Here is a 26,226-nt window from a genome sequence, read left to right on the forward strand (position 1 = left end):
AAAATCTAAGCAAGTAAAACTTCTGTAAGTTAGATAGTTGCAACATGACAGCATGGTATGCTTTTAAGAAGCAAACCAAACAGACAAACACCAAAACCAAGCAAACAAAATCCAAAGCGTTCAGGTCGTGCAAAAGATGAAGACAAATGTAAACTTTAGAAGAAGAGATCTGCATGACAGAAAGGATAAACAGAAAGACTGTACGTTGTGAACCAAGTACCACGAGTCTATTTTTCATGATTTACTTAGTCTAAAAATGTGGTCAAATTCACTGTAATAAAAAGTGTCTCATGGTCATCAGTTGAAGTAGAACATGAAGTGCATCTGCCCTTGAGTGTGAGTTCAGATCTGACATACAGTGCCATGGAAGAAACAACAGCCAGTTCTGTGAAGGACTCTGGTACTTCTGATTATTTACCTGACAAGTTCAGGTAGATGCTGTCCAGACTTTTTGCAGTCTGATCTTTTAGTTGTACTACATTAACGTATTGAAGAAGGCTGAACAGAGGAAAATAGCCAGAATAATAATTTAGGTGTTGGGTTTTTTGTTTTTTTTTTTTTTTCAGAACTGGGAATCGTGGATTTTGGAGGACTCCAGCAGAGCAGAACTTCCTGTGACAGATAAAAGTGATGATACTTTGCCTGTTGGTGTTGCTGTAGACTACACCAATAACATGCCTATCCCGATCAGTAAGTTTTGTTAGTCTTCTGAAGTAGCCCAATAGTAGCAGTATATGAGATATTCTTGAGAAGCAGTCCAGTGCTTTAGGGGCCTGGCAGATTATTCTGAAAGTGGGACTGATACATTATCAGTCCTACAGTTTTATAGGAAGTCCACAGCACACCTACATCTCTGTAAGGATTCAGATATTAGATACAGTTCTTCCTGAAAGCTTGCAGCAGGCTGGGATGCTGCAGTAACAGCTTTGGAAGGGAAAGCATCTCATTTAGGTTTGCATTTCACAGAACTGGGGTAATAATGAGCTTAAGAGTCATATTCTATTAGGAATTTCACACTGCCTATGTGGTTTTCATGATGCTTGTAGCTTCTGTCATTTTGTAGAACTTTTTATTAAGTATGTTTGCAGTGGTCTAAAGGGGAAATAAAGGATTGGTTACAAAGCGTGAAGAAGCAAGGATCGTTGAGGTGATTTTGTAGGTTTTAATTCTGCATTAAAGCACAGGGCCTGTGCTAACTGAACCCTGCTGTGCTTTGCATCTACCTGGTTACATTGCTGGTGCACCTCCTGTGCTGCCTGAAGGCTCTTCAAAGCACATTGTCAGAGGCTGAAGTGGAAGATACATCTGAGCTATTGTGCTGTACCTCAGTGAATTCTGAAAGCTCTCTCTTGCAACTAAGAGACATTAAAGTATAGATGCCTTCAGGCAGAGTGGAAGGTAGTGTAGCTGTGTTCCTGAAGAGCACAGGAGGGTGCCGATTAACTGGGAACTGCAACAGCCTTTACCTGAATGACAACCCACAGTAGGGAATTGAGGTCAAGCTTTAATGCAAAATTGAATTTGAAGCATTTTCTCTGTTAACCTATACATTTACTGGCTTAAGGAATCTGTCTGAGCAGCCTCGTTAAGCCCAGGTAGTGCTGCCTCTGATTTTCAATAAAGGTTTTTGGAGAAGCTTTTTGATAACTGTTCTCACTGAGTGTAGTCAGTTCATTTTTGACTGCACATCATTTGACTTTACAGTTTTGCAGCAAGTTTGGATCAGAAAGGAAGTATAATTGTCCTAGAACACATTTCCATGTGGAGTTTTCCTTCCCCAACCAGAGCCAGTATTAGAGGCATGTGGCCTTTCACTGCAGCAACCAATGAAAAAAATGCTAATATTTAAATGAATTTCTTTTCGTTCTATATTTGCTCTTTTTTTATATTGAGTAGAGTTTAATCTTCATAGAAGATACTTCAGGAATATTTGGGGCCTTTAACTGTGCTGAGCATACTTGAACTGAAGCAGGCTCTAGCTTAAGATGGTGCCGATGAGAGTGGGGACAGGAGGAGAAACCTTGGTTGCTGGGCTTATGTATCTGGTCCCTGGCAGGTGATGAGAAGACCCTTCCTCCAGCACCAGTTCTCATCTTGCTCTCTACGGATGGTGTGCTCTGCCCATTTTACATGATCAATCAAAATCCAGGGGTCAGATCACTTCTTGTGACCCCAGAGCCATTGCCAACAGCAGGGGAGAGAGCACCGAAATCACCAGGTGAGTGCTGCAGTGGGTGAAGGAAAGACTTGCATTTGTGGATCTTTGTCATCTTCGTCTGTTTGTTATTCAGATAGACTTGCAGTCACAGGAAACATTGCTTGTTTTTATTTGTAATGATAGTGGGAACAGCTCTTGGGTGTTCTGTGCTCATCAGTCAGTTCTCCATCTCTTGTACGTCCAGATGAAATAATATAGTCCTGTTCATCCAAGGGGTCTCAGGCCGTTTTCAGACAGTGCATTTAAACCTCTCTATGCAGTCAGCCTTTGGGGAATAGGGCCAGGGCAATTCTAGGAGGCCTTTTGTCCACTGGAACTGCAACAGTGACTGCAGGCTCCACCTGGGGACGAGGATCAAATGCTGTGCAGACCTGGAGCAGGGTCGATATGCTTCCCAGGGGTGATGGTTTTCCTCTCTGTGTTCTTATCGTGGCCTCCCATGCCAAAACTAGCATGTTTGGCTGCAGAGAGAGCTTACTTAAGTTACAGCTTTCTTCAGCACTGTGAAAACAGTATCAGGAGATGAAAAGCAGTAGTTTTATCTGACTGTATATTGAGTACCATATACAATGTGAAGTTGACAGTTTCTTATTCTAGGGTAGACAGGTTAGTTGGTTGTTCTGCTCCTCTGTATGTGTGCAGTAATAATTGCAGAGCCACCATTTTCTTTCCTGCATTTGCTTCTCGTTCTCCAAACAGAATGCATCTGTTTGGCAACCTGCCTCTCTGCAGTGCTGGCTGTCTTGTGTGCTGACAGCCTTTTTTATGTGACATGGTAGGAACATCATCAAAAGCAATGGAGAAATGTGAAACCTCTTCACTGGGAATTCCAGGCAATATTAACCTAGTTAGATGCAAGTAAACTGCAGTATTGATCACAGCTTGGGCTTTGTGCACTCATGTGCTGGAGGTGAGGACTAGAAGCCCTCTTCCCTCCTCACTTTTCTTCACTGTACTGTCTGCCTAGTGAATGATGTTGTACCTAACTGTTCCATGAAATAGTATTTGGCCTTGCAGTACCTTCTGCCATTAGTGCAACCAAATGAGACTCTACCTATTTCTGTTTCTGCAGGTAGCACCGTCTCTGCTCCGACCACTCCACCAACTTCTTTAAAGCCTGATGCAGTACCAGCTGTTTCTCCTGCCCCAAGTCAGCCTTCTGCAGGAGATGGAGCAGCTGCATTTTCCTTTATACCTTCAAATGCAAAGGTGCCTGGCTCTACAGACAGTGAACTTCCACTTTACCCCTTTGCCACTGATACCTCCAAGGAAGTCTTGGCTCCAAGTCTGACAGGAGCAGCAACATTCTCTTTCTCCTCTGCTTCTCCTAAGGCATCCATAACACCTGCTCCTTCTGTGGGCACCACTGCAGCCACAGCCACCTCCTTCTCCTTTGGATCCATGAACTTGAAACCATCTGCAGAAAGTTCACCTGGGCTGCCACACTCCACAGCTCCTGCTGCACAGAAGTCCTCTTTTGCCCCTTCGGCTTCTTCAGTTAAAGTGAATCTCAATGAAAAGTAAGTATAAAGATGTGCAGTGCAGTGGCTGGATAGTTGTTAAAACAGTCCAGGTGTGGACAATGTGTGGTGGTTCTGGAACATCACACAATGGTTTTTGGCTTTTTGCCCTGACAGCTGTTCTCCATACTCCCAAAAAAGCTTTGAGGAAGCTCCTCTTATCTAAGACTGTCTTGGCTGTGAGAAGCCTCAGCGCTTCTCATGCTAGAGATGATGTTCATGGGCAGATTGTTAGTTGGGGAAGATGCCAGAGTCCTAGCTTTCTCATGTCTTTAGTTTGTAGGCATGATATGAAACAATAATTCCATGCTGTGGTTTGAGATAAGTCGTGTTAAAGACTCTTGGGAAACACTGGGACTTGAAAACTTTTGTAGCTCTTTTAGTGTAGTGGTGGTAGCACAAGTTTCTTTCACTGTTTGTGAAGGTTCCTTATCTCCAACCTGAAGAGTAATTTGCAGAGCTGGAGGAGGCTGTATCCATAGGTGATAAATTTCTTTTCCACTGTGTTGGATGGAGGAGATGCCATTACAACATGGTTTTTAACTGGATGCTTGCTCAGTGGACATAGGGCCTGAAATCTTCAAAGCCTGTTCATGCTGAGCCATTCATGGCAGCTGAAGGAGAGCTGGTACTGTTTATGAACTAGGCAAAATAGATTTGAATGATGCAAGTTCTTGGATTTCATGTACTTGTTCTTCCCTCCAGCTCCTGAGGCTTGCTCCCATTTTCAGAAGGAGAGATTTGAAACAGAGCTGTGTTAATTGTGGTTGCTTTCCATGGAGAGCAATTTTTGCGTAAATGTTTTTTAGGAATTTTCTGACCATTCAAACGATTATTTTGTAATTAGAATAATCTTTGCCACACTCAGATCTGTTGGCAGCTCTTAGGGCTTTTTAAATTTCATATTTTGTGTATAAAGCAAACGATACGCTTGTGAAATGACTGAATATTCAACTTTGCTGCCTTGAGGGCCCAAGTTTGAAGATGAATGGAAGTTCCTATTTTCTTGCGGAGTTTCTCTTTGAGCTTTGTTGTAAGGCTGGTACTGAGGAGTGGCTCAGACTTGCTATAGTTGGTGCTTTTGTGCAAAATGAAGAGGTACGTTTTGAAACAGGGTAGGACTGTCGTTTGGCTTTTCTTCTCTGGCGGTCTATGGTAGCAGACTTTATGGTTCCAGATAGTCCAGAATATCCCTGATGGTACCTTTCCACCATTTCCAAAAGCTACACGTGAAATTTTGGGTCTGGAGCTTAAGTCATTGCTGATTCCAGAGGTTGGTTGTTTGTTAGAGCTTAATGGTTTCTTTTAGATGGAGTGAAGCAGCTTGGAGCAGTTCAGAACTCAAACCGCTCTGCTTTCTTCTGCAGGTTCACTGCTGTAGACACCTCATCTCCGGCTACCAGCAGCAGTCCTACCAGTTCCACCATGTTTTCATTCTCAACCACTTCAAAAACTGTTTCTGGAGGTCCTCTGAGTCAGCCCATGACTCTCTCAGCCTCTCCCACCACACCACTGAAGACTTCAACCCCGGCACCTGCTGCAAGTAGGTTGCACCGCTGATGCGTAACTGTTGCTTTGACTCCTGCAGCAGTTGTCCTGATCTGCACACTGTAATGCTGTCATGGACTTAATATTGAAAGTGTGAAGTTTTTCCATTTCTGTCGTTTGTTCCTCACAGAAACAACTTTCTGCATTGAAATAATATGCTCAGTTTTTTTAAACTTATCCAGAAGTTCTGATGCTTTCAGTGCTCTCTGACACTGCTATGATTACAGAGTATTTCTGAGCAGTCATGCAAATCTTGACTCTGTTTTGCAAATGGAGTGTCCAGAGTTCAAGATGTTGAAAAGTGAGTTTAAATTAGATGATGTTCATTTGTTAACAGAATAATATTCCTCCTCTGAAATATTGTGTGACTGGGGGTCTTGGGTTCCTTCAGGGATGGAACGGCCAGGTAATGGAGAGTAGGGCTGTTGCTATTAACAGAGAAATTGAAGGCAATAAAACTGCACCTAAAGATGTTTTCTTTTTTTTTCAGAGGTGCCCATTGCTGTTGGATTTGACATTGGTGATTGTAGTTGTCTAATCACAACCTTTTTTCTCATGCTCAGTATAGATTAATAAATTACTGTCCCTCTGTTCTTAAATTCCAGTGGTGCGTCCTGCTCAAAACGTGCCTGCAGCTTCTTTACTCCAGAAGACAGCCAAAATCACCCCTTCTGCAGCAAAACCAGGCTCTACTCCGGTAATGAGAACTTGAGTGGATTCTTAGTGGGTGAATGCTTTCATAGCCCTTGAATTGCTTTGAGTTCCTTAGACTAATTGAATAACCTTAGGTCAAAGAACTGGCTTGCTTTAGACATGACATAAATAAAAATTGCAAGTCAGTGGGACCACAGTTGTGTTCCTTGCATGACTTTTGAAAAACAAAACTTCACAGTATATTGCCAAGATCAGAGTTGTAGAAACTGATTCTTACTGTTGTTATGGAAACGAGCAATTAACAGCTCTTCCAGCTAATGAGCTGCCAAGAGTTGCTTTGATGATATCTTGAGATCCCAATTCAAGATAACAAAATCAAAATGTAATACAGAGTGGCACATAAAGATTCCCTTTGCTTTCATAAAGCTTTAGCCATGTGTCTGCAGTACTACTTTGAACGTGCATGTGCCTTTGTATTAGGATGGAACAAATGGTTATGATGATAGCAGCTGTCCTCCAGGTCACCAGTGTCTGGAGTTCTAACAGCAGCCTTTTTAATATTCAAAGCTCCCTCCTGCTAGTACTGCATACTTAATATTGTGTGTGGGGTTGTTTGTTTGTTTATTTCTCCAGGGCAAATCAGCACTCTCCAGCACTGCTTTAGACAAACCTGCCCACCAGTGGAAGGATTCAGACCCTGTCATAGCAGGAATCAGAGAGGAGGTGAGGTTTGTTTTTTTTTTTTTCGAAGCAATTTTCTTTATTTTAGAAGCTGAAGCATTTATTTTCAACTTGCAAGCATTTTGATGATGTCTTTCAGTAGTTCAGGAACAAGAATGGAAGATTTTCAGAAGGTGATAATGCTGTTTGTATGTCTTGTTCAGTCATCTTTAATTTCAATCCCTGTGCTGGAAAAGTTGGGTATTCTTTCCTATTACTTTGCAAGAAGAATTTCTTGGTTTGATTATGAAGTGAGACGTGTTGGTGGTTTTGTAGAAACATCTGTGACTTTTGTTCCAGACCGTGCTGTTGGTTTGTGGCTGCATTTACTTCTTTACTTTGCAGATTGCACATTTTCAAAAGGAAATGGAGGAGCTGAAGGCCAGGACTTCCAAAGCCTGTTTCCAAGTGGGTACTCCAGAGGAAATGAAAATGTTGCGAACTGAGTCGGATGATCTCCACACCTTCCTCCTGGAAATTAAAGAAACAACCGAGGTGAGAAGTGTGACTGAGTATCTTCAAGCTGTTTAACTCCTCAGAAATGACTGTTGTCACCTGTTGTCATCTGATGATCACTGATGTGACTGTTGTCACCTTTCCACTTAACCTGCTAGGTTGAGCAGATGTAGATTGAACCTCTTAAGTATGCAACATATGCATTTGCTCTTTGAGATGAACATTTGCAGAAGCTTTTGTCTAAGAGATGGCAGTGGAAAAATGTTGCTTATACCCTTATCCCATCTGTTCTGTTTGCAGTCACTGCATGGAGATATTAGTACTCTGAAAACAACCTTGCTGGAAGGATTTGCAGGGGTAGAAGAGGCCAGAGAGCAGAATGAGCGGAATCGTAGCTTGGGGTATTTGCACTTACTTTATAAGAAACCTTTGGATCCCAAGAGTGAAGCTCAACTTCAGGTATGAAGCATGAGTAACCAGCTTAAAATCTACAGCTTTAAATATGATAAGTGGGACCTGTGTGTGCAGGTTGCCAGTGGTTTTGTTCTGCCCTCAGTATTGGCTGCTTCCACACAGTGTAGTGTAAGTGTGATTAGTTTTGTTTCCCCAAGTTTGCACTGCATGCAGTTAGCAGTGATGAGTCAAAATTTCTGCACTCTTTGTTACAGTTCTGGTGATGAGAACGCTAGTTAACCCTGAGAAAAATAGAGTGAATGTGCCCTGCAAATATACACTTTTGTGCACTGATAAATTCCTCTCAAGAGGTTTGACTGGCAGGCTGAAGGCATAACTGAGTGTCATCTTTGTTGCAATGGCTATCAAGCACTATTAGACAGTGCTAGGAGGAATCAGCTGATCCAGAGTAACTTTTTTAGGCCTCATCTCTAATTTCCACCTGGATTGGTGGATTGATTCACAGTCTGAATTGTATGCCTTCTTTGATGTCTTGTATTTCTCTGTGAAAAGGTTACACTTGTGACTTCAAGAGATGATAACCTTGAAATGCGTATTTCACTGATGCTGAAAGGATCACAAGAGTGGGAGAGAAGTGAATTGGTGTGTAAGAGAGAGCCTTCAGAAAGTTGACCTGGAAGTTTGCTAGAAGGGCAGCTTTACTCTGAGTTAGTTTTTGTTCAGTTTGCATCGCCCTTGTTCACCTGGATGAATACTTGGTTGGCTTCTCATACTAGTTTTTAATGAAGCTTTAAAGAAAACAACCAAACAACCCAGAGGCTTTTGTGATGTGCAGGCATATTGATTGGCTGCTCAGCATTGACTCTGTGTCAACACATAATGCTTGTAATTGCAAGAGGGGAAATGAGCGCCTTGTTATGTGTAACGCAGAGCTTGCGGTAGTGCTGGGTTTGGTTTCAGGTTGGCTTTGATACGTTAGAATTTCATGCTGTGTCTTGAAAACCTTTGCAGTGGAATCCTTGCCAAACAACGTTAGTTGGCTGGTTCATCACTGTGCTTCAGTGAACATTCTCTTGAGATGAGCTGAAACAAAATGTGGTTTTCGTTTCCATTTTATGAAATGCGAATTAAAGGGGTGTTCATGCTGAGGCAGGTTGGAGGGATGACAGCTATGAGACAGAAAGCTGGTTTTGGTTAGGAGCAGGTCTTGCAGCAAGAGCTATCTGTCTGCATTATGCCTGTTTTGCAACCGTGTGGTTGTGGAGAAATCACTTACTGCTTTGTGCCTTACTTTTTTCATTTCCAACCTATCAAGTTAATTCTTTTCATGAACGTGGGAGCTGCAAGTGTTCATGAATGCTTTTGTGAATCGTGGTCTGTGAATGCTGATATTCCAGAGCCATGTGAAGAGCCTGTAAGGATTCCATCACCTGTAACTGTTAGACATCTCAGCTTTGTGAAGTGGAAGCAAATGACTCATCTTCTGGAAATGAAGCTTGAAATAAGATTTGTTTTGTACGATGCCTGATGTTTGTACCACCTTCTCTGAAAAGACCTGGCAGTGTTTTGCAGACCTTGCAGAAAGTCTTATTTATAGTTCAGATCTAGGATAAAATGGCCAGGCAAGCCCTGTGCATACTGCACAGATTAATAACTAGAATTTCTGCATTGCATTCTATCTAACTGGTTAAATTTTCCAGGCAAAAAAATATGGGTAGGTGTCAGATGGCTTGGACTGACTGAACCCAAAGGATCTTCAGCTTCTTTTACTGAAACAGAGGGTTCTGAAGTCAATTAAAATCTGATTTATTTTGCATGGCAGGAAATTCGACGCTTGCACCAGTACGTCAAGTTTGCTGTTCAGGATGTGAATGATGTTTTGGATTTGGAATGGGATCGGCACCTGGAACAGGAGAGAAAGCAGAAGTGAGTAACAACCTGGAATACAGAACTGTGAGGATCTTGTCAGTGACTCAGTCACTGCCCCTCATCAATAGATAAAACCCTTTTTCTGTTTAACAATACGGTCTTTTTTTGTGGGGTTTATGAATAAAGTTCAACTAAGACATGTAAGAGGAGAACTGTAGGTTCACATTACTTGGCTGTGGAACTTTGTTACATGCTTGCTACATCCCCTTGCCTGGCAAAATAGTGCTCATAATAGAAAAACCTGTAAAACAAGCTGTGTAGGGACTAAATGCATCCATTGGTGGGAGCTAATGAAACCTTCCTAATAAAAGAAATACATTCTAGTACATGAGCTAAGCAAATAAATGTACTGCATGCCCAGAGGAGGAATGTGCATTTGAGACGAACAGAATTGCCTTTGTGTTTAAATCAATGTGTGTTTGATGGAGTAGAACTAGCAGGAACCACCAAACCACTGTTGTTATATGTGTGCCTGCTTGTGGACAGGTGTGTTAGAACCGTTTTGATCCGTGTTTCTTGGTCTGATGTCTTAAGGCGTCTGATTGTTCCTGAAAGAGAGACTCTGTTTAACACCCTTGCTAATAACCGGGAAATAATCAATCAGCAGAAGAAGAGGCTAAATCAGTTGGTGAACAGCCTACAGCAGCTCCGACTGTATAATCAGACATCTCAGTGGAGTGTTCCCAGTGATACATCTTTTAGCAGTGCTCAGAGGTATGTGAAATGCAGGTTTCTGAGTGGTGCTGCCACTGTTTTCTTGCTCCCAGCAGTGTATAAGTGTGTGTCCTCCAAGGAATGATGTTTTGTGGTGTGGTGTGTGAGAGCAGTACATCCTAGCAATAATACAAAGCTATGCCCAGGTAATACAGAAGCTCACTGTTTGTATTTCTGTGATGCACTGTTTGATGCTTGTCACAAATTTCCCTTGAAAGTTATACTTTTGTAATAGCACAATCAGGATATTTGAACCTCTGGGCAGAGGTACTGCTGTTTCTGTCTGAATTCAGGGGAAGAAGTGAATGACCCTTAGAAATTTCCAAAGTAAGTTGAGATATGTACATATAAGTAGCACAGTATCTAGGGGAGCCAGCTGTTCTTCCAGATAAGTTAGTAGTTCTAGTGGTTCATTTTGGCCTCATTTTGTTCTTCATTTGGTTGATTTATGTTTAATTGTTCTGCATGTCAGTTTTGATAGTGACCTTGAAAGCCTGCGCAGTGCCTTGATGAAAACTACCTTGGAATCACGTGCCAAACCCCCGCCTAAAGCACCTGGTAATGTATTCTTTCTTCCTGGTATTCATGTATAAATGTTAATACTTTGGTGTAGATTTAATAACTCTCTTCTGTTTTCCAGCTAAATTATCTCCTGTGAAGCTGACACAATTGAGGAATTTTCTAGCCAAGAGGAAGACTCCACCAGTTAGGTCTACAGCTCCAGGTAAAGCTTTAGCTATGTTAAAAGTCTGGAACACTTTGTAGGAGGGTGAGTTACCTCCTGTGGGAACCAATGCTGAAATTAGCTTAGGGCAGCTTCTCACAGCCTCTGCCCTTTCTTAGCCCTTACTGCTCCCTCATCTGCCCTCAGTAAGAATTTACTTCAGTTACAGTCTTACCGAAAGTTGTGTTTCTTGGCAGTTCAGAAGTCATATCCTAGCAGTGTAGGATTAAAGCAAGCCAGGAGGAGGGCATCCTAAAATAGGATGGGTGTCTTAGCTGTTAGGCTGGATGGTTCTTTCACCTTAGCATACAACTGTCTTTTGTTTCTGTTGTTGTAGCAAGTTTGTCCCGATCTGCCTTCCTGTCCACAAGATATTATGAGGACTTGGATGAAGTTAGTTCAACATCCTCAGTTTCGCAGTCCCTGGAGAATGAGGATCTGCAGGCAGCAGACCAGGAAGAGGAGGCTGCTCCCATCCAAGTCCCTCGTCATGCCCCTGTGGTCCGCACTCCATCTGTCCAGCCTGGTTTGGTGGCTCAGCCTCCATCCTTTGGGAAACAGCACCCCTCCTTGGGTACTCTGTGTGAGTTGTTTTGCACTGTTTCTGCTGTTCTGCATGTCTTCCTGTCAGGGTCCTTAACCACTGTACCAATTGCCCATGCTTCAAATCCTGGAGAAATGAGACTGCAGCAAAGAGATTTACAATGCCAAGTTCCCAGAAGCAGCTAGCAGAGTGGCACTGTAATCTTGTCAACACACTGAAGTACCTAAATGCAGCAAAGGACCTTGACTTAGTGTCTGCATTTTGACAGCTTGTTACTTATAGATCATACAGGCCATAGGTGGCACTGTCTTCCTTTAGTAATTTGCCTTATTTCTTAAAATGCTGCCCCTCGAAAACAGAAGGCTGAAGTACTTCTGCAGTTGGTCAGTGTGCACAAGGTTAGGATTTCTGAGCCCAGAAACAGTAAGAACTACATTTGCGTATACTCAGATTTCCTTGTCTGCAGTCAGAGAACTTCAGCACCTTAAAAATAAGCTGTCAGAAGAAGTGACTGCAACAACAAACTGAAAGTCATCTGATGCACTGAAATGACAACTACTGCAATTTACGTGCTGAATTCACTGAGTCACTCAAACTGGCTGTGCTAGAAGTGTTGACTGTCTTATCAGATGGAAGCTGTGTAATCGTAGGAAATGTAGTTTGCAAAGGCTTTCAAGTTTTCCTGATTTGAAAAGATACAGTGAACTGTAATATTTTTTTTGTTTGCTGTGTAGTGCCTACATCTTCAAACAGAATCATCCCACAAGGGGCAGACAGCACAATGCTTGCAACAAAGACTGTGAAACATGGGGCCCCTGCTCCCACCGTCACTGTTCCTGCACCACAGGCAGCTGCTGCGGCTGCTCTGCGGAGGCAGATGGCCACCCAGTCCTCAGGTAAAAGGATGGCTGATTGCTCGAGTCACCCTCCAGCATTTGAATGTGAATTTCACAGGAATTCAGCACTCTTAAAGGAAAAGACTGTTGCAGTGCAACACTGTCTCTGTGTGTTGTGCTTCTGAGCTATCCAGTGGTCTTTGTCTTCCTTTTTCCTGTAAGCTGCTGGTATAAGATGCCTGAGAAACTCCCACATCACCTTTCTTTGTACCCTGTCTGATCTGTGCGGTGGCAGAAAAACCAATGACTTAGGAGACCCTGGCACAGGTGAAGAATTGATTTGTTGGTGTCCTTTGTGAAGGCTGAGATGGCCAACCATCTGGGCCAGATATGCCACATACCTTCTAGAAATTTACACAGATTTCTTCTGGACTTACTCAGAGACACCATATTGACTGCAGTGTTTATTATGGGGAAGGTATTTACCACATTTCTTATTTTTCTTAAAGCTGTGAGTACCTCCTTGACTGAATCAACTCTGAAGAATGTTCCCCAGGTGGTGAATGTACGAGAACTCAAGACTGGTGCATTGACTCCAGCTGTCTCTACAGTAATAGGGTGAGTGGGGTCTCCCTGTGTTCATGGTAGCCTTCACCAGTGCTTGCAGTAGAGCACATCTACCAGAGTAGAGCAGTAGTCTGACTTAATGTGGAGTGGTGATTGTTTAGAAATGAGTCTTGAGTTTGTGGAATGAATGGAAAAAATATTTTCTTTCCAGATCAGGACAAGGCTGTTAGTAAGTCCCTGAATGAACAAACAGGACCAATATCACCATCCTCCATTTATCTGTGAGATGTGTCTTAATTCATTCTCTCCTGCAGAAATCTAGTGGGTTTATTGTGAACACTTGGATCTGAGATTTCCAGTCACTAATACTGAATAATGACTGAAGGGCTGGGTGTTGATCACTGTGAAAGAGTACAGAGCTGTAAAGCTGTCATCCTCATAGGGAAACTTATCAAGGTTGGCTTCTGGTATTTAACCTTGAATTTAAAATTTCTTCTGAGTTAGCTGTAACTCTTGGCTTTCCTACTCTCTGCTGCCTAGAGACAACAACCAGCTCAGCTCATTCCAGAGATTTCTGTCTTATCACCAGGCTCTGTCACCAGCTGCAGAACTAGTCCCTTTCCCTCTGTTGGTAATGACCTTGAAACTGTATTTGCTTGATGTTCCTACAAATGCTTAAGACCAAGATAATGTGTGGTCATTTCTGGGGTGGGGAGGGAAGGGCATTACTGAAAGGTCCGGACAAAGTTGAGGTTACTGCATTTGTCATGGTGCCAAGGCATTAAAAACAGGACAAATCACCATGTACTCCTCATTGTAAGTCCTCATGGAGCTGCATATTCTTTATCCAGATAACTGTGGACAACACGTGCAGCTCTTGAGACAATTTCTGTTACATTATTTCTGATTTTCATACTTGTGTGTGTACTCTTCATTGTCCAAGAAGAAAGTAAAATACCTTTGGTGTAGCTTTTCAAAAAGGGAGCAGTCTTATGCTGATGGAGCTCAGCTTCATTGAAAGCTAACACAGGAATTCTTCTGCATTTTAAGTGGGGAAGAAGTTTGGGAGGTTTTTACTGATGTATTTTCTTCTAAGTGTGGTAAAACCAACAGCTCTGCTTGGGAAATACTGCCAAAAGTAGCATTGACTGGAAAGAGTTCTTCACCTGCTGTAAGTGGGTTGTCTGTAAAATGGATTTAAGGAGATCTCCCATCTTCATCAAATCAGTAATAAAAACTGCAAAGAGTGCTGGCAATACAAAGACCAAGACACAAGTTAGTGATGCGTATCTGAGATTGGTGTTCACTTGGGCTGTAGCTGAAGACACGTTTTACTTTGAAATACTTCTAGATTGGCAGGATAGAGCACCAGCTGGCTTGTTGTCTTGAAGGCTTTTTACAGTCTTATTTTGGAGTCATAAAACACTAACAATTCTACCTGACTGAGCCTGCCATTCAGATTGAGCACTAAAATAAAGAGCATTCACTGAGCAGAAGTGAGCTGCTTGTCACCAGCTGTGCAGTGCCCTGTGTCTAGGTGTGGTGGTGGTGGTTCCAGCCCAGTTATTCGTATTCAGTTTTCAGACTGAAATCAAAACCAGCCTTTTCATCATCAGAGAATCTCAGGATCGAGTTGGCTTGGGACCTTTCTTGGAAAAAGGGCCCGCCGTATCTTGAGTATCACAGACTTTGCATTTCCTTCTTGGTCCAGGGTTTGTGTGAACCTGATGTACATTGTTGCATGATTGTGTCCCTGCCTTTGGCATATCTAGCAGGAAGGTTCTGTGAGCAGCATGTTGCTGATCAGTGCATTTTGGGATTGCTCATGCTTTTAACTTCTAATGCTCAGATTCTCTTGCTGTCTCGAGTTTGCAGCATTGCCCCCTTCTGTACTACAGAGATTGCTTATTGTGTTAGGGAATACCTGGCCTATGTTGAGATGGAAAGACTCCACTAGGGTAAGAGACTTAAGAGGATGCAATTAAGTGTTGAATTCGTTATGCTGCTGATGGCTTCTGGCACTAACCATTAAAGCTGGTGAGCCTCTTACTTGAGATGCTAAAACTAGATGCCCGTTCTCAAGCTATAGTGATTAGGTGTATTTATGGCTCACAGCACATGGGATGCTTTACCTTGGAAGTAGCTGTCATTCTGCAGTAGTTGTCTGTAGGCTCTATGTGCAGTTTATTTCATGGTCAAAATTCCAAATCTATTTTGGAGAATATAGGTTAGCCTTATCACACTTGTTGTCATAACTTCATTAATTCTTATATTACACTTCAAAGACATGGAACACCCTTTTTTTTAATTATTTCTGTAGCTTTGGCTCATAGCTCAGCATTTCTGAGGGTTGCATGTACTTACATGTGCTTGTCTGGGCTCTGCACTATAAAGGAAGCTTTTTACTTTTGTTATCCACCAGCCATAAAATTGTAATCCCCTTACCTGCTGATATTTTCTCCAGCTCCTTGTAAAGTAGAAAAGCTTGACTCTCTTTGGAGACAAGAGTGTGTGAAGAAGACTGGATCATTTAAGTCTAGAGCTTTAAACGCATTTGCAGGCCTCCTTTGTTAAATGTGGATGATTCATTTAAGAGGTTTATTCCCTAATCAGATTTGTTCATTTGGGGTTGTGCTTGGAATCTTTAATAACGGAGGTTATTCAAGTCTTTTGGAAGCTGTGCATTCCAAGGGACAAGCAAATCTACTTTCAGACTTGTCATTCATTTAATGTTTTAATAATTCTTTTTCAGGTCATCAGTTCCTCACTCTGCAGCCCAGGCAGTCCACCAAGTTCTGGCAACTGTTGCTACCAATCAGGCTAAGCAGGTATCTTGATACAGAACTTTCCCTGTGGTGTACCATGCCCAGACATGTTAAGTACAGTTCAGGGTTTAGTTGTTGGTGTGCGGGTCATCTGTATCTTTCACAGCTTGCCCCGCATTCTTGGCAGGCTGTTTATTTATCTGTGTCCTAGGTTTATTTTTATGTCTTGTTTTTCTCACTACTGAAGACCCTTGTGGCTTTCCAGTGGCTACGGTCTTGCAGCAGTAAGGGTTGCAGCTAACAACAAAGGAAATGGAGTTGGGTAAATACACTCAAATCTCACCAAAATGAAGTGCTAGTTAGTCAAGGCAAGGAATTGTTTCCCTATCCTGTGTCTTACTGAAAACATGTCTTATTGGTGGGCAAGCTGCTAAGTGTTGTGATGGCACGTTGGAAAACCATGCAATGGTGTATTTCTGCTGGAGTCAGTGAGCTGTTGCACACGGAGGTTTGCTGGCCTCTGCAAGAGAGTTGTTGAAAGAGTTGAATTAAGCAGTGTTTAAATGTCAAGATATAGAGGGCCCAAAATTGAAATGCTGCCAAGTACTTTGACCACCTTCCTCTGATTTGTTATGCCTGCCTCTTGTAACATCAGACCAAGATCAGAAGGACTTTTGTCAGTGTGTAGACTGCGTTGACTTAAAGCATCTTTGTGTTTTTTAGACACCCCAAACGAGCTCACTTAAAGGACAGGCTGCACCTTCTTCTGTATCTACATCTTGTCCTGTGGCATCTGCACCTGGTCCCACATCATCTGGCAACAAAATCTCAGGTAATCTCAGGTGGTGGAGACAGAAATAAGGCCTTGGGTGTCACTTGTCAGGGTGACAGTTGAGAGAATGAAGACCCTGAGGAAAAGAGATCTGCCTCCACTGAGAGGCTGCTGTGTCCTTCTGAAGGCAGGAATTTGAAGAAGTACAGAGGAGCAGGAGTGCAGCGTTGCGTACAAGCCTGTATTCTGTCTGTGTGCCTACATCTAGGATGTAGTGATTCCTCTTTCAGAGTGGACTCAGAATGTGTAACCTGTAGCAGCAAGCTTTGAAAAAGCATCTAAAGATGGTGACACCTGTCTTTAATCAGATATGTTGTTGCCTTCCATTTTTGAAATAATTCACATACTCTATGACGATGTAACAGCAGCAGGAGTGTTTCTATGCACAAATATCAGAGTAATTCAACTAGCAAAAAATCCTGGAAAAAAACTGTTGGCTGTGCCCACAAACTCTTCTGTTGTTTTTTGGTAGTTAGATGATGTGAACTGTCTTCTTTTTTGTAATGCTTCTTTGTATAACTTACAGGACAAGGGACAGCAAAAACTGCTACAGCTGTGACCTCTACAGTGACATCGGGACCAGCAACATCTGCACAGCCTAACAAGGCTTTCTCGTTTTCTTCTGTGGGGTCTGTATGAAGTTCAACGTTTCTGTTTGATGTATGAATATGTACTTGATGTTTGTATGAATGTATCATCTGTTACAGCAAGCATTACCTACAAGCTGCAGAGTACTATAAAATGACAGCATGGATAGTTTTAAACTCTGCTCTTATTTAGGGGAATAGAGAGCAGTCACACGAAAATCATCCCTGCTATGTTGCACAGGGAGAAATCTTTACATGTGAGAATGAATTTTGACTTTCCAACAGCAAGTGGAGAAGTTGAACTTCGGAAGCTTCCAAATCCAGAGAAAAATGGGGAATAACCTGAATATGATCATTTTAAAAATCCTTCTGAAGATTGATTCCAGAGAGAGTAGTCCAGTGTTTTCTATCCTGGATGTGCCTACGCAGGTTTCCAATGCCAGTAGAAGTTTGAGATACAGAAGTGCAGGAATTTCCAGTTAGGACTTGAAATCTGTGCTGATGGTCAAACTTGCTGAATTACTTTTTTATTTTGAAGCAACAGAACAAATTCCATGCTGTGACTCGAAAAGTTCTCTGTGAAAGTGATGAAAGAATCACCATGCCATCTGGTGGTTTCTGTCATGTAGCAATGAAAAGCAAGGCACAGGGTATGAACATCTACTGATTCTGAAACCTCTCTGATGGAGTGTTTTTCAGGGATGGAAAAAATATTTCTTTGCTTGTGCTCTATCTTTGAGGAAGAAGAGTTGGCTCCTCACGAATAATTGTTTGAATTTCTCCATATTTAAATATATCTGGTATTGAAGTGAGTTTCTCTTTATGAAGCTGGTAACACTAAGTATTTCAGAATGCACTCATACTTTCAAACAACTGTTTTCATTCAGTCTTAAACATTTCTTTGTTGGTTGTCAAGTGGATGTTATCTAAATGCCTTGCAGTACTCTTCAAAAGGCTAAAATAGTCTTCTTGAAACACTGAAATTCGGATTCAAAAAGCAAACAAGCCCTGCCTTTGTCCCAGGCTGCAGTGCTTCAGTCTATAAACCATGTGCTAAATACAGCACTGTTGTCTGTGATGTCTTAGTTATCAGCAGCTGGTCCTTGAGAATCAGAGGACAAGGCAGTGAGAAAGCTTAAAAAGCCTCAGGGGATGAAGGTCTGTGGAGCACCCCATTGCTCATTTTGAAAGATCACAGCATTCTTGCAAGACACAATTTTTTGGTGTTCAGCAATCACAGAAACTTCAATTTCTGTCTTGCTGTGAATGATCTCCTTTTCAAGGGGTGGCAGTGTCCAGTTATTCCCTTCTGTACGTGCCTCTCTTACCATTCTGATCTTTTAATTTTCAATAAGCTCTGCTACAGCCTTTGCTGGTGCTGGTCTCCCATGAGTTATAATGGTTTGGTGCATTGGGTTTGGCTGCTGAGCTGAACGGAGAAGAAATATACAGCAGAAATGAAAGAATATCAGAGGATGAGGGACAGTTGGAAGGGTTTTGAGTTCTGACTCTTATCAGTCCTCCTAGAAAACTTGTTGGGGAGAAACAAGTGTCTAGTTGGAAAAACTGTTCTTGTGCACATATGCCTGTGTGTCTGACCTAATACAGGCTTGCACAGGAAATCTGAGTCTCAAGGTTGTCTTAATCACGGGGTTGGAAATTTCAGTGCTTTGAGCTCAAAGTCATTCTTTCCCTTTCTCTTTTTTCCTCCTAGGTCTGGGTTTAATTTTGGTGTTGTCACGTCAGCTGCTTCGTCACCAACACTGCCCAGCCTCGCTGCCTCACAAGGTTGGCTTGGAAGAGTGTGCAAAATGCATCTGTCCTCTGCTAAGAGAATGCTTACTCTTCCTAATTCATGTGGTTCTTGTTTTATGTTGCCCTTCTATTATTAAAACTGCAGTAGCTGCAATAACATTGTATACGTATGCTGGATTATGTGCTGTAGTGCAGGAGAATCTAGGCCACCTGCATTTCAATTAAGAGGAAACAAAATATTTGCTACCATACCAAGGGGTTCTAGCTTATGAGAAGGGTAACATACCTGCAGTCATTTCCTCTGTTGTTAATCTGTAGATTTTTAAGTTGCAGAAGTAGTCTGGCATAGGAAGCTGGCATTATGTGAGCACTGAATAGTAAGGGAGGAAGGGAGTAATAGAAGCAGCTTTGTGTTGCTTATAAAGCTAACTTGACAATGTGGATGTATAGGCTGCCTTTCCATTTCATAGGTGCATCCTATTCACCTGGTCTGGGAAGAGGGATCTGAAGCATGTGCTTTGTGATTGTCTTGAACTTAACTGACTCTGGTTTTGGCCTTGAAAAAGAGATTGCATGCTCAGAAGTCTCCGTCCTCCTCTCTCTCCCTTCCTCCATTATCAGTGGCTCTGATACAAGATAACACCTCTTAGCTTATGTCCTTAAATTATCACAGCCACAGAAATGCTACCAGTACTCTGTTGACCTTAACCAGAAACAACTAACTTGCTTTAAAACTTGAACATGAAGTTACCGTGGAAGTTTAGGTAAATAACATGGATTAAAGGAGGAGGTGCTGGAAACAGAATTGTAAAGCACAGCCTTAGTGAGGGCTTCCTTGCGTTGCCCCAAGGAATGGCAGCACTTTTGCCTGTTAGGTGATAATGGAAGAAGAACAAAAGGAATTTCAGTGTTCCAGGAGGAAATAAAAGATGCATTTTTCAGTGTCAGTATTATTATTAGTATAGGGTAAAAAACAAAGATAATGCCTTAGTTGTGCAAAGAATCTTTGGCTTACTTGATCCTCGTGTAGATTCCCATACCTTGTCCAAACTGATTTACAGTTCAAACAACAACTCATTATCATATAATCAGAGTTTCAGTGGTGTTCTGAAATGAAATGACAGTTCCCCAAAGTTGGCTCAGCCCCCCCTTAATACTTCAGCAGTTTCACACTGTTGGGGCTGCTTTGCAATTGTGTTTAAGAGCTTTTCTCTAGTATTTCAAAGCTGACAACATCTGCATAAAAACAGCATTCAGTGTTCTATAAATGGTTGAATCTGTAAAGAAAGATTTGATTCTGGAGAAGGTTTTTCAAGTGCCAGAAAATATGACTGGAGCTCTGTTCTGACCATTGGTTTACACCGAAAAAAGTGGTTAGTTGGAAGCTGAGGCATATGTATGTGACAGTGCTTGCCACTGTAAACCTGTCCATAAAGGCTTCAGAAAGTGTCACTGTTGTAATAACCTGAATGTACATGGGAGAAGCAGTTTTCTGATGCTTAGGAGGCTTTGCAGATTTTAGGCAAAAGCACTCTCTTGCAATCTGCGTAGCACTAAATCATGCTATTGTTGTTTAAGAAAAATAGAGCTTAGCATATTATAACTCAATTTGTAACTTCTGTCTTCCATTTACAGCCCCTGCCAAGGAGTCCACTCAACCTGATTCATTTTCGCTTGCTGGGGGTTCCAAATTTGGAGCAGTCCCTGAGAGCTCCTTTGCTTTTGGCTCCCTCAAGCCAGCAAGTGCTTCAGGAGCCGTAGTAGCAAATAGCTCTTCAGCAGATGGCACTCAGTCAAACAAACCTGCTGCAACAACGTCTTCTGCTCCCTCCGCAGCCTCTGGCAAGTTAGACATCCCTCCAACTAAGCCAGGGGACAGCTTGTTTCTGAGCAACCTATCTGGAGAAACTCTGGGGAGCTTCTCAGGACTGCGTGTTGGTCAAGCAGATGATAATGCCAAAACCACCACTAAAACACCATCCACCAGTGCTGCAGGAGCACAGTCAACTAAAACATCTACGTCACCTTCTGGGTTTGTCTTTGGTCCCCCCCTGGTACTAGGAAAAGCTGGAGAAGCTACTTCGACATCAGTCACGTCAGCTGGCACTGCACCCACCCCCATCAGCACCAGTGCCACAGGCAGTATCTTTGGCAATGTCCAGATAACCACAGGGTCTCCTGGGGTATTTAATCTTGGAGGCTCAAGTGGAAACAAACTCAACTTTTCATTCGGTATTCAGCAAGCAAGCAGCATGAGCACATCCACTTCTGCCCCTTCTACTGTTCCCACTTCAACATCTCTCTCGTTCGGGAATTTCTTGAGTTCATCACAAAATGCTGCCCCAGCTGCAACTTCTAATAAGGGTGGAGGAGATGCCAAACTGCTGTCTGCTTCAGAAAAAACTGAAAATGAAGCACCTGAGTCTTCACCTACAACAACGCAGGCTCCACAGCCACAGATACAGCTTTCGGAGCCCATGAAAGAGCCCCCTGTGTCTCAGACAGCAGCTGGGGACACCGTGGGCTCCAGTACTGCATCAGTAGCACCTCCCCCTGATGCCATTGCTACTCCTGCTTCCATAAGTGAGCTGAAGGCACCGGTGCCTCCTGCTGCCTCAGCCTCTGTCCCACAGGATCAGAGCATCTCAGTGACAGCCTCTGCAACAACCATTGCCTCTCCTGCAGAAGCAACAAGCACACCGGCTGCTGCTGCTGCTGATGTTCCTACTTGCGTGCAGAGTCCAGCTGTTGGTGCCTCAGTGTTTGTCCCCACCTCTGCAGGCTCCTCAGTGTTCTCTCAGCCTCCAAATTCCAGCTCTTCTGGCTCAGCATTTAGCCAGCCTGCTAGTGATACGACTGGCACTCCTTCCACACCATCTGTTTTTGGCCAACTGCCGGCAGGTACCACAGCATCAGCTCCATTTGGACAACCCACCACTGCCACCGTGACCACACCGACTGCCAGCACAGGCTTTGGTACTTCTGCCTTTGGGACCACCACAACCGGGGGCTTTGGTCAGCCAGCCTTTGGCCAAGCACCGACCTTTGGGCAGCCAGCGAGCAGTTCTTCAAGTGGTTTTACCTTCAACCAGTCTGGATTTGGGACAGTGCCTGCCTTTGGCCAGCCAGCAGCTTCCACTGCAGCCTCAAGCAGTGGCAATGTATTTGGAGCATCTTCTAGTGCCAGCAGTGCAAGCTCCTTCTCCTTCGGACAGCCATCTGCCAGCACTGGGGGTGGGATGTTTGGACAGAGCAGCACTCTGGTGTTTGGGCAAAGCAGCAGTTTTGGGCAAGGGGGATCTGTCTTTGGTAGCACCGCTGCTGTTACCACTACTACATCATCTGCTGGGTTCAGCTTCTGCCAAGCCTCAGGTAAGAGCAAACTGCAGAGACATGCAGTATTCTAGCAGTGTCTGTCACTGCGAAAAGTCAGGCTGCTTTGAATGCTTTTCTTTCCCTCTAGCCCTTCATTTTTTTTTTCAGTTAGTAAGGATAGGATCTGCAGTGCATGAGGAGGGGAAGTTAATGTTGGAGACCAGAGAAGCTTTTGCTCAGCCTTGATCTCCATTGAACACCACTGAATGAAGGCTTTGCAATCGTGCATTCATCTCAACTCCCAAGTCTGCTTTGGCTTTATTTTGAACTACGTGGTGTGCTGTCTGTTGCATAAGAATGGGGTGGGATTCAGCACACCTGGAAGATCTCAAACTATCACACTGTGAATTGTTACACTGAAGTACCAAGGCAGCTCTGAGGCTATAAGCTGGGGACTGAATGCAGATGCAGCGTTTAATTCTGCACTGTGCCCGTGCTGCAGTGGCTGTACAGCTGGGTCTGCTGTTATATCATGATCTGTCATGGCAAAAAATGTGTTAAGCCCTCAAAATTATGGGTTAGTGAGGAACTAATCTGTGAAATCCACTTTTGTGTTTGGAAGCATCCCAAATTAGATAGAGCAGTAACATGACCATCAGCTACCTGTCTATACAATTAAATTGGACACTTGCCCAGACCAGACCTTCTTTGACAATCTCCTGTTGTTGTTCACATTGCTGCAGTATATTGGGATTTTTTTCCACAGCTTTGTCTGTCTAATCTTCAGAGAGCTTCCAGGGAAAAGAGAAACATACATAGTAGTATTAGAAAGCATGTATTTCCAAGGAAGAAAACCTAATTAGGCTCATTTAATTAAAAATGATGGCACTGTAGGCAAAACTTCTTGTTCATTTTAACTACAGTAGCAGAGAATAGTTAAACTGGAGGAAATGAACTTGAGAAAGGTGTTCCTAATCATAGAAGCTGCAAGTTTTATTACAAAATGCACATTTAAGTGAACTGGGAAATGGAATGGGGAGTTCTTTTTTTAATCAAAACATTTCATAATCTATAAAAGGAATCTTTAGGTAACAAAGCACAGATCCTCTCTACACAGGGGAAATCAAAATGTACAGTGCGCTTGTCCATGACTTGCAGCATTATTATAGCAACGTTAAAAAAAATTCAGTTCTCTCATATTGGTAGCAACAATCCCATAAGTCAAAAGGCCTTTTGTTTATTGGCTTTCAAATACATTGTCAATTGGATTTATTGTTTGTTGGCACGTTTCAAACTTTACCAACCTAGATACGTTTGGTAACATCATTTGTATCCTGGTGTTTTGGCATAGGAGATCTGTCCTTCCCTGTTCTGGACTAGTATTGCCTCCCTGGTTTGTCTTCTATCCTAGAAACAGTTCTTGTGATGAATTTTCCTTTCTTTTCTTGGCAGGTTTTGGTTCTAGCAACACGGGTTCTGTGTTTGGGCAAGCAGCAAATACTGGAGGCATTGTCTTTGGGCAGGCAAGTATTTACTGCATTTGCAGAAATAAGGGAATGTTACATACAGTGGATTTGTTCAGGGTGCTCTACCTGCTTCTAGTAGCAAAGGGGGAATTTGATGTGGTCAGTAGAAGTTGTCCCAGGCTCTACTGAAGATATTTGCTAATGTAGGAGGCACCAAAACTGCATCTGCATGTTTTCCAAGGAGTGTGCAGAAACAAGCATCTAATCATGGGGGAGATAAGGTAGGGATGGAGTATAAGCCTGCCTTTATTCCCTGCCAAGTGGAAAGTGGAGTGTTCTTTTTTAGTCACTTGGGCAACATGGAGTGTTTTTCAAAGGCATACTTTGTTCTGTAGATGTGAGACAAGTCAGATTTCATTGTGCTTGTGTTTGAAGAGTCTGCTCACTGGTTCTTCAGCACTTGGTACCTCAGAGAGCTGGGAAAGTCACCCCTGGGGACATGAGCTGCTTTGACTTTGTTTAAATCCCCATTCTTGCCCTTCTTGTGTCCTAGCAGTCGTCCTCTTCCACTGGAGGCCTGTTTGGATCTGGAAGTGGTGGGAGAGGTGGAGGCTTCTTCACTGGTTTGGGAGGAAAGCCAAGTCAGGATGCAGCCAATAAGAATCCTTTTGGTTCCTCCAGTGGAGGATTTGGATCGGCAGCTTCCCAGAGTAAGTGAAGAAAACAAGAATACAAAATGTGCTCTGATTCCCATCTGCTTTGTGATCCCATCTGCTTTTCTGCTGTTCTTTGTCTCTGAGTAAATTCTCTGTTGACATGAAAGGCTTGTAGGGGTAACAGAGGCAGACAGGATGTGTGCTGTGTTCTTCTGTAGTTTTCCTTCTAGGTTTATGGAAAATAAGTAGGGCAGCAATTGCAACAAACAAGCAAAGGGGAGAAATACAAAGGATATTTATGTTCTCCATGGAATTCTGTAACCAAAGTGCTTTTTAAAGTCAAATACTCTAAATTCTTGTCACTGAATGTCTGCTTCCAACTCAGTTGAGGTTAGGAAGCTTTTCCTTGCACTCTTAAAAAAAAGCCACTGCATTTCATACGTAGGTGAAACCAAGTCAATGCATGTGATGGACAGCAGTTTCTTCAGCTTTCTGTCCTTGACGTGAGTGTCTTTTTGCAGCATATATAACATATTTGCTCAAAACTTGCTGCGTGGATAAGCTCTCAGTTATTGCTTAGGATATACCTTTTTTTTTTAGTTGTATATTTGTAGTTAAGAAAAATAAATACACTCAGTAATCGTTTTGGGAACGCAGTCCCTTTTGGTAAGGAAGCAGAGCTGTAGAGTTCCGTTTGTCAGTTCTTATCCAGATTTGGTAAACAGGGCAGGTTCCTTCCAGGTGTCCGCCCAACTTCTGTGGTGCTCATAGAGGAACTGCCTTAAAGTTCTCTTTAGGAGAAGGAACTCAGTGCTTGGCTTTCCTTTTGCGCTGGTTGCCAGCTAGCAGGCATCACTTCACATGGGTGTTGTAGCTGAATTGATCTGCATGTGAAGTGCCAAACCAGCCCTCCCACGTGTTGCTTCTTGCCCAGCCAAGCAACCTCACAAAAGATGGAAGTATTGAGAGTACAGCAAGGTATCCCCAGGTTCCTTTGCAAGAAGGACTTCAAGGGTCTATTAGGAATCCTTTCTTAGAAGCTCTAAACAATTAACTGTTAATGCAAGGATCGATCACTGCCCGCTAATGTAAAGATCTATTTTTATTGCCAGGCTTGGATTAAAAGCACATTAGTCTTGAGATTACCAGGCTCATGGGTCTTGGTAGTACTCTAAGATTTGTGCTGAGGTGTATCTGTGCTGTTCTGTGCTGCAGCAATTAGTTTGAGGCTCACTCGTGCCTTCTATTCACAGCTTTTGCAGGTCTACTTTCCTCATCTGTATCTGTATGCCACAGAAGCTGCTGATAACTATTTCTTAGCTGTGGCTTTTGTTTCATAGAGACTGCCCAGCTTTTTTATTTCATCACTTGTGAGATGGATTTGACAGAAGGGGAAAGCAGGAGGGGTGGAGCCCAGCAGCCAGGAAGCACGAAGTGGGGAAGCAGTGGCTAAGGCGTGAAAGTAGAGGAACAAAGGAAAGCTGTAGAATTAGCCATGTGGCTGAAAGTAGCATCTAAAGCATTGTGAGAGCAAATCTGTTTCTTTTATGGCCTCTTTAATGAGCCACTGAGATTAATGGTTGAGGTCAGTCCTCAATCCTTGTTAACTTAGTCCTCCTTTATTGCAGTATTGGGTTTTGTGATGAAATAAAATGCATGGTTCAGCAGGGAAAGGTTTCAGCTGTTCTCTCTTGGCCCACTAGATGCTCAAATTCTCTGTAGCCTCATGAAATACAAACAGCCTCTGTGAGGCTGGCAAAGTGTGGCTCCTGCTTTAAGGCCCTGTAATTCTAACTGTCAAATAATTGTGTTAAGAAATACTGGCCATTGCCATAAGAACAGAGGGTCTGTAGTTGTGGTGAATGGATATTTGTGTTGTCAAGAAAAGACAATTGGGTTACTCTGATTTCTCACTGGAGTGACTGACTTCTACTGACTGCAGTGTGTCAGTGTCATCTGACAAATCATCTGTCACTGGGATGTGCTAGAAATCTCAATGTCGTGAC

At 42.8% G+C, this 26,226-nt stretch overlaps 1 protein-coding gene across 4 annotated transcripts in view; it reads left to right on the forward strand.

The window, feature by feature from the left end:
- NUP214 (nucleoporin 214) overlaps positions 1-26,226 on the forward strand; it is a 40,897-nt gene that overhangs the window by 6,518 nt on the left and 8,153 nt on the right. The window contains exons 10-32 of one of the 4 annotated variants that reach the window (XM_052669170.1): positions 567-690; positions 2,057-2,218; positions 3,291-3,427; positions 3,551-3,738; positions 5,106-5,281; positions 5,892-5,983; positions 6,574-6,663; positions 7,006-7,155; positions 7,417-7,575; positions 9,353-9,456; positions 9,994-10,173; positions 10,646-10,731; positions 10,814-10,897; positions 11,235-11,480; positions 12,176-12,337; positions 12,787-12,895; positions 15,597-15,672; positions 16,333-16,441; positions 16,968-17,070; positions 18,743-18,816; positions 20,419-22,155; positions 23,551-23,621; positions 24,118-24,274. In XM_052669170.1, the coding sequence (XP_052525130.1) occupies positions 567-690; positions 2,057-2,218; positions 3,291-3,427; positions 3,551-3,738; positions 5,106-5,281; positions 5,892-5,983; positions 6,574-6,663; positions 7,006-7,155; positions 7,417-7,575; positions 9,353-9,456; positions 9,994-10,173; positions 10,646-10,731; positions 10,814-10,897; positions 11,235-11,480; positions 12,176-12,337; positions 12,787-12,895; positions 15,597-15,672; positions 16,333-16,441; positions 16,968-17,070; positions 18,743-18,816; positions 20,419-22,155; positions 23,551-23,621; positions 24,118-24,274 (4,576 nt within the window). Of the gene's footprint in view, positions 1-566; positions 691-2,056; positions 2,219-3,290; positions 3,739-5,105; positions 5,282-5,891; positions 5,984-6,573; positions 6,664-7,005; positions 7,156-7,416; positions 7,576-9,352; positions 9,457-9,993; positions 10,174-10,645; positions 10,732-10,813; positions 10,898-11,234; positions 11,481-12,175; positions 12,338-12,786; positions 12,896-15,596; positions 15,673-16,332; positions 16,442-16,967; positions 17,071-18,742; positions 18,817-20,418; positions 22,156-23,550; positions 23,622-24,117; positions 24,275-26,226 lie in introns of all 4 variants that reach the window. The other 3 variants (XM_052669167.1, XM_052669168.1, XM_052669169.1) reach the window with 3 other exon arrangements.

Source organism: Tympanuchus pallidicinctus, unplaced genomic scaffold (genome assembly GCF_026119805.1).
Source record: "Tympanuchus pallidicinctus isolate F22 unplaced genomic scaffold, pur_lepc_1.0 scaffold8, whole genome shotgun sequence".
NCBI classification, from domain to species: Eukaryota; Metazoa; Chordata; class Aves; order Galliformes; family Phasianidae; genus Tympanuchus; species Tympanuchus pallidicinctus.